The sequence below is a fragment of the Poecilia formosa genome, unplaced genomic scaffold (assembly GCF_000485575.1).
Source record: "Poecilia formosa unplaced genomic scaffold, Poecilia_formosa-5.1.2 Scaffold35, whole genome shotgun sequence".
Taxonomy (NCBI): Eukaryota; Metazoa; Chordata; class Actinopteri; order Cyprinodontiformes; family Poeciliidae; genus Poecilia; species Poecilia formosa.
The window spans coordinates 1773426-1785669 of NW_006799974.1; the positions used below are offsets into that span (position 1 = coordinate 1773426).

General features: G+C 41.5%; 1 protein-coding gene across 1 annotated transcript in view; it reads right to left on the minus strand.

Moving 5' to 3' along the window:
* Positions 1–1381: 1381 nt before the first annotated feature.
* Positions 1382–12244, minus strand: part of LOC103136874 (transforming growth factor beta-2-like) — a 22122-nt gene continuing 11259 nt past the window's right edge. The window contains exons 2-8 of the mRNA XM_007550311.2: positions 11783–12236; positions 9377–9540; positions 7947–8079; positions 7755–7865; positions 5927–6107; positions 5377–5530; positions 1382–2430 (exon numbers count right to left, since the gene is read on the minus strand). Of these exons, the coding sequence (XP_007550373.1) occupies positions 2272–2430; positions 5377–5530; positions 5927–6107; positions 7755–7865; positions 7947–8079; positions 9377–9540; positions 11783–12125 (1245 nt within the window). The 5' untranslated portion in view covers positions 12126–12236 and the 3' untranslated portion in view covers positions 1382–2271. The remainder of the gene's footprint in view (positions 2431–5376; positions 5531–5926; positions 6108–7754; positions 7866–7946; positions 8080–9376; positions 9541–11782; positions 12237–12244) is intronic.

Here is a 12244-nt window from a genome sequence, read left to right on the forward strand (position 1 = left end):
GACTTTTAAACCATTGACTTGGGACTTAAATTGGACTTGAGCCTGGTTACTTGAACACATTTAAGTAGGTCCCATTAATTAATTTCACTCATCCCTTATTAAGCAGGTTGACAGAGTTTTTTTCACACTCCGTACGTATGTCAAAGTAAGCTGTAGCACAGCCAATCAAATTAACAAGATTTAAAAAATTTAAAAACCGGGTGGAAAAAAAACAGACGAAACAAACGATGTCTTTTGGGTACATCAACTATGAAGTATCCAACAAAAAACGGAGTGCAAAATGTAAAACCTGCTAGAAGAGGATCTCAGATGGAGATGCAACAGTTTCCAGCTTTGACATTTGAAGTTGCACAAAGAACTGTACCTCCTACAGTTCTTTGTGCAACTTCAAATGTCAAAGTTGGAAACTATTGCATCACCACCTGAGATCCTCTTCTAGCAGGTTTTACATTTTGCACTTCGTTTTTTGTTGGATACTTCATAGTTGATGTACCCAAAAGACATCGTTTGTTTCGTCTGTTTTTTTTCACCCTATTTTTAAAATTTTTAAATCTTGTTAATTTGATTGGCTGTGCTGCAGCTTTGACATACGTACGGAGTCTGGAAAAAACTCTGTCAACCTGTTTAATAAGGGATGAGTGAAATTAATTAATGGGACCTACTTAAATGTGTTCAAGTAAACAGGCTCAAGTCCAATTTAAGTCCCAAGTCAATGGTTTAAAAGTCAAATTCTAGCCCAAGTCTGAAATTTTGTCGAATCACGTCTAAATTCTTAATATTAATGACTAGGAGTCCCCACCTCTGCCTTGTTGATGGTTTAAAAAAAAAGCCCTACAGCGTCTTTGAATCAGTGAATTTGCTCAATAATACTTCTACCCAGAAAAAAAGACCAGGTCACATAGTTAAACTTCCCAAAAATAATGGAGGGTGAGTGTATGTAAACTTCTGACTGGAACTCCACCACCTAAAAGCTCGGCTGGTTTCCTATTTGTGTGGATCAGTCCTTAAATCTTTCATTTAGGAAAGCTGTTGCACAAAGAGTTGACCAGAATAATGTTGGACATATCCACTTACATAATTTCACAGCCATCAGGCTGAAAACCAGCACTTCCTGTGGCCGTGGTTGGACTTGACGCAAACCGCCTAATTCATCTATATCTGGCTGCTGTTGTGGCAGCCTGGTGTTTTGTCATGATTGGACTGCTTCCTGTCCCTTTATCACCAGCTGGGACAGAAACTAATCTTGCTCTACGCACAATCACAATAAAACTGTAAGAATCACTTTCACACATGATTTCCACACACACACACACGCACACTGTCTCCTCAACACACAAACCACTGGCATACCAGAGAGCCTATATTTAAAATCAGACCCGGAGATGTTTTTTATTTTTATTTCCAGCATTTAGATATTTTATCAACAGTGGTCAGTGTGGATGCTTGGAGACTCTAAATCAAGGAGGAGCTTGGAAAACAAAAGGTGCCACAGAATATGATCAAGAGAGCAGGAAGGCCGCCCTCTTATAATAAGATAATGATTGCACGATGAAAAACAGGGAGTGTGATTATGAGACGCATGCGCCAGGCCTGAATAGTTACAAATTTGCCACGGCTGCAAAATACCACCTTCCAAACGTGTAGCCGTTCCAAATGCGGCCCTATCATCCCACGTCTCATTTTCAAAGCCTCTCTTTTCTCCCTCTCTCCTCCCACCACAAATCCCAGAACCTCGAGCGACGCACAGAGAAAGAGGGAGAGAAGGAGAAGAGGCGAGGGGAGCGTTTAAATCTGGCGTTCCGTGAGTGGTCGGGTCGGTGTCTGGAAACCTTTCACATCCTGTTTACGGCGGGCAGATTTCAGCCTGGGGACCGCAGAGAGCTGGCAGGGCCCCCGCCTGGACGCGGCTCCTGCCTCTCTTTCCTATCTGCTCCCTGCCCTCCTTCGCTTTTTTATCTCTGCAGAGTCTGCGAGGCCTCACCTCGCCGCCGCCGGATTCAAATTAACACCTTTAAGCTTAGAACAAACACGTCTGGGTGTGGCTACCACTGAGGCTCGGTCCTGATGGAAAAACAAAGGCTTTTCTGAGTTTTAATATACAGAAACACACGTTTAATAAACCTATGTAGTCATATTTACAGGGTCCAACGTCAAACGGAAAGTTCCAGAGAGTGAAGCATGACTGTGAGGAACAAAAAAAAAAATCCTGACGTCTGAGTCAGTCTGCCAGGAAGGATCCATCTCAGTTTGCAGAGTTCTCCTCTGCTTTTATCAGCGACACTTGCAGGATTTGACCACCATATTGGAGAGCTGCTCAACTCGAGGCGTGCGGCCGATGAAGTACATGATGGTGAGGGGCTCCAGGTCCTGAGGCACGCAGCAGGGGGAAGCGGAGGCCTCCGGGTTCAGCTTGTTGTACAGCGGCAGGATCTGACCAGAAGAGAGACAGGAGAAGATTTTTTATTAAGTACCACGAAAATCATTTTTTTCTTCTGAGAACGATGAGATCCTGCCTCAGCAAGGGTTTTGGCTGAGGGTTTTGGTTGTTATACAAGAGTTGTGAGGTTGTTTTTCTTACATTGCCAGGCAACTACAGCATGGTTTGACTTTGTGGGAAATAAGAGTTATATAAGAAAACTTGATGCCATTCTCACATTTTTATGGCAAAAGCAAAACAGCAGCCAGAAGACAGTCAACAATACAGTCGTGGCGGAAAGTTTCTGGACTTAGTCTAATAAATTCACATGCAACTCTCTGCAGTCTAAAAATAAGAACCGCGTTAAACCAATGGATCACTATTCAGACTCTTTATTTCATTAAAGCCTTTCTGGCAGCTCCGGATATTTCAGGGAATTATCCTACAAGTGGCACATTTTTCTTCTGAAACGCTTCACCATTCTTCTTGGCAAAAATGTAAAAGTTTAATCGGTCTGAATGAGGAATGTGGATGTGAAGCCAGTTGGGAGTCTCTCTGGAGATCGTCTGCTGGCTCACAGACTCACTCCCCGTTTTCCTGAAGCGACTACTGTGTTCTGCTGGTGGGTTCGGGTCAGCGGCTCTCACACATTTTACAAGTGTTCAGCCACTTAATACCAGGTTTATTATGTAGCACCAGAACATCTGTCATGAAATGTCTTTATCTGGGGGATGTCATGGTGATGCTGGCTTCTTAAATGGATATTCTCTATGTTTACTGATATCCTGATAATCAGTTTGTGAGCAGAATTATAAATATAAAAAATATAAAATATTAGAAACTTAAAATGTAACTAGGATTGAAAAATCAGACTGGATGGATGGATGGATGGATGGATGGATGGATGGATGGATGGATGGATGGATGGATGGATGGATGGACGGACGTATTGATGGACGGACGGACGGACGGAACTAATGTTAAGAATTTCTGACATTTTTTCAGGGAACAGGAAATAAAATAAACAAACTAGATATTTTATGACTTTTTTGTATCGTTCATTAATGTCCAGATCTAAAAGATACTTCAAGGACAGTCTGTATTTTCCAGATCTGACGGTTCTGCAGCAGCAGCCTTCATGCCTGTGGAGCTGACCGTGTTTAGTCAGCCTGTACGCTGTGTGAGGTGGCAGCCATTCATGACTCTGGGCTGAACCAGCCTCAGCTAACTGAGCTGCTAGCCACCACAAACAACGGTCTTTAAGCTCATTTAGGGGAAAAACATTTCCCACACTTCAAACCATCCATGTATTAAAGTCAGGCAGAGAGCTGATCTGAGCTTGGATCAGGCAGGGGTCCGTTTCACCAGAGACTGCTCAGATTTTTCTTGACAATCGCAGATGTTTCTGTTTATATAATTTGGCTGAGCGTCCACGCTGACATGTCTGTCAGTGTTTCCAGTGAAAATTATTTAGCACGAGAGGCCATGAATCTTCACATTGGAGGGAAATATAATTTGGAAAAAAAGAACTCATTTGTCTTCACTTGGCCTTACTGGAAAAGGTTGTCGACAATCTTCATTCCATAATAATTGGCACAAAAACCCCCCAAAACGAAATAAGAATGCAGCGATTTGAAGGTCTGAGGCTATTAGTCAATAGAAAACAGCAGAAAAACCACAAGTTGGATGTAGAAACTGCAGGAAAGTTAGGAAAGGAGCATTTTTTCCTCCTTGTTGCGTCAGATCTTTTCATAACACTATTGGAGTTCGGACTGAAACCAAATGTAGTTTTGAGAGTTAAATGTTTTCCCATCGTTTCTTGATATATGATTTCAGCTGCTGAACAGATCAATTTGCGAGCCAAATGTGTTCGGTGGTCGACATGTCAGAACCGCAGACAGATTACAGAACCAGCTGGAGGCCTTTACTACAGGGACACCCGGTTTTAATACGTGCAGAAAGGGGTTTAGGTTTTTGGGAGAATCTTGCTGAAATAAGCAAAATAAAACACCTAAGAAACGTCAGTCTGACGTTGTGGTGGCGTTCTGGGATGGTTTTACATGCTGGTATGTTTTTATCTTGTCATTGCCAAAAGTGAGCAGAGGACGCTGTGCAAAACATTCAAACCACCAATTTCTTCTTACTTTGCTTCAAAGGAGACAGCTCTTCTTAAAATCTTCAGTGAATTAAGATTCATCAAAAGAAATAAAAAAGTAGGTGTTTGGAGAGTAATTAAGAGCAGAAACGTCTATTGGTAGATGTTTGGCTGAAAAATGTGTCACATTGTAAGAGTTTCACATCAGTTAATATCAATAACTACATCATTTTTTTTGTTTGTTTTTTAAATATTTGAAATACTGCCAAACTGGTGGTGTGAATTTTTCTTTTTTATCCACAGTTTTCACCCTGTACCATCATTTTTTTTTTTTTAAGCAGATATAAGGCACGATGACGGAACCTGCAGTTGCTCAACATGTTGTTGCTAGGTAACCAAAGAGTTACCTAGCAACGTTTGGTGAGTTAGACTCCACCAAACTTTTCTTAGCTGGCCGTGAGTAGTTGCGCAGCTAAAGTCTTTCCTCTGCCTACATCTCCCAGAATGCTGTGCGTTTCTGGATCAGAGTACAGTAAATAGTCTATATATTGATTATTGAACCCATTTCTCAGCCTGCAGGTTTGCTTCTAGTTCCTAGAGTTTCTAAAAGTAGATGCAGATTCTGTAGTTATCAGGTTCCTCTTCTGTGGAACCAGCTCCCAGTTTTACACCCTGTCTACTTTTAAAATTAGGCTTAACAAGTAAATACAAACATATAGATTTTACAGGATCTGTGATCACAAAGTAGTCACAAAATCCTGGATCGGTGCATCTCCAGTGCTCTTAAGGATCTATTCTTCACAAACCAGCCAGAGTGTTCAGCTCCAGTCACACATTACTTTAGCGTTTGAGCCCTGAAACCCACCATGTTGTAGTGGTTGTTGGCGCTCCAGAGGTACGGACAGTTACCAGCGCAGAAATTGGCTTTGTAACCTTTTGGCTCGTGGATCCACTTCCAGTTGAGGTCCCGCCTGAAGTCGATGTAGAGTGAGCGCAGGCAGCAGCCCTGCTCCGACCCTCTGGGAAACACAAAGGCAGATGCACAAAGTGACTTTTCAGCTTTCCATCCCGCTCTGCAGGGCAGCAACCCAGAGCTGGGTCATGGGAAAATTACAACAGGTTACCGCCATCACAAAGTAATGAGCATGCAGGGCTGCCAGAGTTTTCTCCTGCAGCACGGGGCAGTCTAAATAAAACACTGCACACCCGTCGGCCTGCTCTCTAAACACAGGGTCAGGGCTGTTAGGGTTGCCACACAATACTCAGCAAAGTGGGTCAGGAGGGGGGAAAAAAAATGAAATATGGCATCCACCGCAGCTATTCTTCAAAATGACCAAACTGAAGACAGTGGAGGAGTGTCAGAGCTGTCAGTCAGAGAGAGAAACCCGCACACGAGCGGCTGGAAGGCGGCCTACCGGGAGCAGGTTGTGGTCTCTGTGGCTGCCGCCCGCCGCTTACGGTTCTTCTTGGCCGGGTTGTCCACTCGGTCGCTGGGCAGCAGGGTGAGGATGAGGTGTGGCGTCTTGGTGCTGAAATCCGGCTGGCCTTTAACCTGACCGGGCTTCCTCATCTGACGGAGCCGCTCGTCATCGACACCTACAGAGAGCGACGAGACGGTCGGATGAAAAACCACCAGCTCTTCTAGAATTCACTCCAATTCAGATAAAAAGTACTTTATTAATCCCGAACCTTGTTGTAACTCAAATTATTCCGGATTCCTCAAAATAGTTATTTCCAGTTGTTACTTTGATTTTATGTGATAAATCAAAATAACAAATTGCAAAAGTTTTTACACATAAAATCTGAAAAGTGTGGCATGCGCATGTATCTACCCCCTCTGAGTCGCTTCTCGCTCCACATGCGGCTTTACGTGTTTTGATTGAGATAGCTAAAGCACAACATCACACTTTTCAAGCTGAACCACAAATTGTCATTTGAAGTTTAGGTGTATACTTTAACTAGGCCATTCTGGATGTACAGTTTGGGTTATTCCCCCTGCTGGAAAGCGGGACCTTCGCTTCAGTCTCAGGTTTTTACTGCCTCTGACAGGTTTCTTCTGTAATTGTTCAACCAAAAGCATTCCCACAGCATGGTGCTGCCTCCACCGTGTTTTACAGTAGGGATTTTGTTATCAGGTCAGGAAATATGCAGTGTTCGTTTTTATAAAGGTTTGGTTGTGCTCATTGTTTGCTCACTAATGTTCTCTCACAAACTTAATTGGCTTCTACTGAATATAAACTCTTGCCACACAAAAACTAAATCCTTTTAAAATATTAAATATTGTTTTCCTCTTTACACTTTAAACATTAAAACAAAAATATAGAAATTGAGAGAATTAAAATGCTTGCAACTAAGCGTGCACAATGTGTCACTGGGTTCACTTTTAGTGACCGTACCACTAAAACGCGTACAAATGATAACATCTAAATGCAAAGTGTTTGTTTCTCTATAATTATGAACGCAGACAAATACTGCATCTGTGCTTTTCTTTCCCCAATGTGCTTCGTACTTCTGAGGAAGGCAAAAGAAAAATCTTATTTTCCAGGTTTTGACATTTTTTAAGGGGTAAACGAAGCATAAAGGAATGCGATACAGATGTTCTGCATAAGAATTTTTTTTTAAAAAATCCAGCACTGACGACCTGACAGTTCGTCTGACTTTATGATTTTACTGTCTCTTTTTGAACCACCAGAGCACAAACACAAGCCCTTGCTTGTCTTCCGAGTATCACAAATTGCATGTTTTTTTTCAGAGTGTGAGAAAAAAAAAATCAGACTTGGCAGAGCCGAGTGCAAATCCTCTGAGCGCCATAATTTGAGGGCCTACATGAGGCAACACAGACAGTCTGGAATTAAACAGTATCTCAGTGTGCGGAGGAACAGTTTCGCCTTTATTCCTGCACGATAGTGAGCAAGTGATTCATGGATCCCTTTTAAAGCTTCTTACATAATATTCTCCTCTTTGAGTTCACAGCTCATGATCTGGAGGATGGATGGTATCGTAATAAATCTGCAAGGCTGCATTTATCATTTTCAAAGTGATGCAGCAGAGGTTTAAGTTTGCTCCTTTTGTGTTCTGCGGTTCTCCATGCCGTTTATTTTCACATGCAAATAATGTGCAGTCATGTATAAACAGTCAACATCTAAACAAACAATGTGCGGCCCACAAAAAAGGCAGCAGTCCTGCTCACCAGGCTGAACCTCAAACGCATAATTAATCTGAAGCCAAGACATGAGAACGAACCAGCGAACAGCGCCTCCAGCTCCTCGCTCTTGTTAGGGACGATGTTGTTGGTGGATGGGACGAAGGTGCAGCAGGGACAGTGGACGCCCAGCTTCAGGCCAAGATTGTTTTCTGAAGAAGAGTGCAGAAGGAAAAAACATGAAGATGAACCACACAAACAGATGTTTGCATCATAAGCGGCAGGAAGCTAACCTGGATCTGACACCCAGTCTTTGATTGTTTCTGTGACGTCCAAGGAGAGCCAGGCTCCTTTAGCTCTCAGCTGGACGGTCCGAGAGTCGATGTAGCGCTGAGTGGACGTGCTGTCTTCCTCTGGCTTCAGTATCTGGAAGAACAAACCCACAGGAAGAAAAGGACAGAGTTCATGCACTCTGGCAGACGGAACTGGCAGACCAGTCGGAAACACAGGAATCACATTTTGTATGGTCAGTGAATAACGCGGCCTTGCTAACTGGCTAGCTTTTGCACGTGCAACAGAAAGTGTGTTTGTGTAAAACAAAAATCTGCTGTTCACACAGGCTGACACTTAAACAGGGAACTTTATGAAGAGTCCAGATGACTTTGGGTTTAAGGTGGACTTCAGCAGACAGCAGGATGACTGAACAGATTTTAACCCTTTCATAAAACATGCTGGGTTAAAAAAAGCTCTGCCAAACATTAGATTATATTTAAAATGTTAGACATATATCTAGACGTGATGCTGCTCAGCCTAAGACATGATAACACACTGAGTCAGAGAAAACTCTGCTCTCCTTATTGCATTTAAAGAGCAAAAGTTTGTTGTTGTTTTTTTGCACATTATGTTTTTGTTCTTATATTTGTCCAAATTTGGACAATGCAGCTATTTTTTCTACTTAAAAATGTTTGGTAAATTTTTTAACTATATATAAAACCTTTAGATTCAACTGCACATTGCACCATGTTTATGAATTCCTACCTAAAGTTAAATGAAAACTGCAACAAAAAAAAAGTTAAAACACACAGAGTCAGGAATCTGCAGCAACCAAAACAGTCTTCCTATTACTACTGTTGAAAAACTTCAAATCCACATAAATTAAAAAATCTCCAATACTAGAGTTTTATGATAAATTTCTCCATTTCTACACTTTCTTCATCACTCCACACCAATGAATTGATTTGTTTTTAGGGTCATTGTATAGTTTTATGATTGTTGGAAGCAAAACAACAAATTTTAAATACCAATTTATTTAAGAAACATTTGGAGCTCAGTGGTTGAGAAAATGCCAACACCATGTTTGTCTTCCTTTGTAACAGGGAACTGGTCCTCTGATGCTACACCACACAACATTAACAGTAAATTAAATCACAGCCAGGTCCTTCACGAATAAGTACAGGAAATGGTCTGCTTTCAAAATAAAGGCCACATTAAAAGAAAGTTTTTTTTCTGAATGGTGAGTCAACAACAAAACTCTTGTATTTCCTAGCGGATATGGTGCAGCACACACAGCAGTTAAACCAGCAGACCAATCGTGGTGGAGCTCAGTTTGGGTTGCTAGGTAGAAGGAGGGGGGAGATTTTAACAATTTAACAATTTCTTCATCTCTATAACTTGTGAAAATAGATTTTAACCATGAAACATGTGAAGCATGGACAAAGTGTACCTGGTAGAGCTCCACTCGTTGCTCCGAGGCCCGAGCCTGTGGGTTGGGAGCCCTGAAGATCCTGAACTCAGCCTTGACCAGGGTGCTGTTGATCAGATCCACATCCCTCACGTCAAAGTGGACCACTCGGTAGTAGAGGTTCGGTGCCGCCGGCTGCAAGGCATCTGGACGGGAAAGAAATCCAGAACTGTGACTAACGGTCAAGTCTTCAGACTGTGGGACTGATGCATTGTCTCGGACATAATTACTGCTGATGAGAGTCTTCAGGCTAAATTACAGGCTTAAAGTGTTGGGTTTTATGTATAACGTATGGATGATTGATGGGTAGAGTGCATGAAAAATCACCCGGTTATGTAATCACATAATACCCAGCTCAATTACCCTTCAATCTGCCACAGGTCTGTTAAACCAAAACCCGCTGCCACCACAAAAGACTTGCTAAATGGTTCCTCTGCAGCAGCGCAGCACACTGGATACCCCATCTTAGACAACCACACTTTAAATGCGCCAAAAACTTTTATGAAATGAAGCAATCCCACTCTCAGGGAAGCTTTTTTCTTGTTAGAGTGGTTGATCCTCTATCAACCTCTACATCTAGAAATACAGTAATCCAGGAGTGATCCAATTAAGAACCTTTTCCTATCCAATTATTAATCAATTAATCCAACAATTAAACAGATCATCCCTACACCTCATTGATGTAAAGTCCATCAGAAAAGTTTAGTATTTGTAGTATTTTTAGCAGCAGATGCATCCTTTGCTACAAATGATCAAGTGTGCACTAAAGGAATGCCATGTTATTGCATTTTAGGTAGTAAAATGTTTATTTCCTTATTTTAAAAAATAAATATAATTATCTGTTTATTTGCATTTTAATGTACTTCTAATATTGTATAAAATTAGCTTTTGTGGCTTAATAAAAATCTGCAGAATGCGGCAATTTTTTATCCGATTTATCAATAAAAGACTAATTACTAATTACGATTAGTCTTACGATTAAGACTAATTGAAAACCAGAGACGAATTTCAGTCAGATAGGGATTGCAGACATTTATCACTATGGAAACCAGGGACCCTGCATGTGATGAGGAGGTTTAAACTTGGCAGAATAAAGTTTAAACGTTGATTTTTAAAGTATAGCTCACACGTACCCTTCAAACCCAGAGTATTTCTTATTTTGAAAGTGATAAAACACATAAAGAAGAACCAACATTCTTCTAAAGGATTAATTTTTACTTTCACATCAAAACTAACGTAAAATACTAACACAATAAGAAACTTGGGGTTTGTAATTAAGCTAAAGATTATTTGATTACTAAATTAGTTGATTATTTAATTTGGACTCTCAAAAATAAAATATTCATAATTCATGTTTGGATCCTACTGCAACCAAACAATTAGCCATGAAATAAGAATTATTTAGCCTTTCAAAATAAAACTTTTTTTCATTGTTTGATCATTTTGGGGGCGCTAAAACTCTGATCTATGTTTCTCTGTAATGAACCATTTCAAGGCGTGGACTAAAAAAGTAATGACAAACTTTGTGCACCAAACAGTGATGCAACATCAACATTTCTCCAGGGATTTTTGGAGAAATTAAAGTAAAGAATAGGGAGATTACTGATGGTTTAACAGTTTTGAACAGTAAGCCACTTTAGGTTTAACCCTTCAATAGTCATTACGTTTCCTTCCCTCACTGAAATTCACTCCATATACTGACACCTAGTGGGAATCCAGTGTAAATGATCTCAGCCCATAAATCTGGCAGCTAGAAATAACCACAGAGAATCACCTGGGAATCGATTAGATTGTCTTGTTACAGGGAAATAAAGTGTAAATCACACCAGTGAACAGTAAATAAAGAATATACGGTGTTTACATTCTGACGGGTCGATTTAATGTTGGGAAAAATGTAATTTATCAGCTGGTAAAATGTTAATTTAAAAAAAAAGAGAGAGAAATTACATAAAAATACGACGTGATTTACGTTTCGCGTCTTTTCTTATTTCATAAAGCTAAATACAAAGGATGACATAAAGCGTCTGAGGTTGGGAAGTGGAGCTAATGTTCAAGTCAAATGAACATTAGCTCCACTGATAAAAAGTGGAGCTGATAAAAAGTGGTTATAAGACATTTAATTTCTATAATTGTATTTAAACTCATAATCTTCAGTTATGAATGAAATTGCCCCTGTGGTTTTCTCTCAGAAAATGAGATACATATTAGTTATTAGTTATTCATTTGTCTTTTTTTTTTCTCCAAATCTAAACACACGTGTTCACCTCAGAGGGCAAATCAAATAAAAATATATTGTCTTTAATTATTAAAACAGTGACGACCGTGCATTAAAACACTCTGGCACTAAACCATATGTACGGCTGACCCCGTTGACCTCCGGACACTTACTGGAGTCGGTGCGGGGGGGCTGCATGTCGATCCTCTGCACCTCTTTGGCATAATAATCCTCCTCGCTGCTCTCGCGCTCGCAGGCGGACTCGGCCAGCCGCGTGCGCTCCTTCAGCAGCTCCCGCGTGCTGTTGTAAAGCAGCATGACCTCGGGTGGCACGGAGCCCGACGGCGGATCGTCGTCGTCCTCCGGCGGGCTGCGGATGCGCAGCTTGCTGAGGATCTGGCCGCGCACCGCCTCGATGCGCCGCGACTTCTGCGCGTCCAGGTCGATGGACTGACACGTGTTGATCCCCTCGGAGAGCCGCAGAAGGAGCAGGAGGGCGAGGAAGGGGAGCCACATGGTCGAGGGGATGAGGGAAGAAATGATCTCCCTGAACGGCGAGGCTGCGTCTCCGAACCAAACGCGCAGGAAATGTGATCCAAAAGCGCAAACAGTCTCAACTTTTTCCACCTCTGATC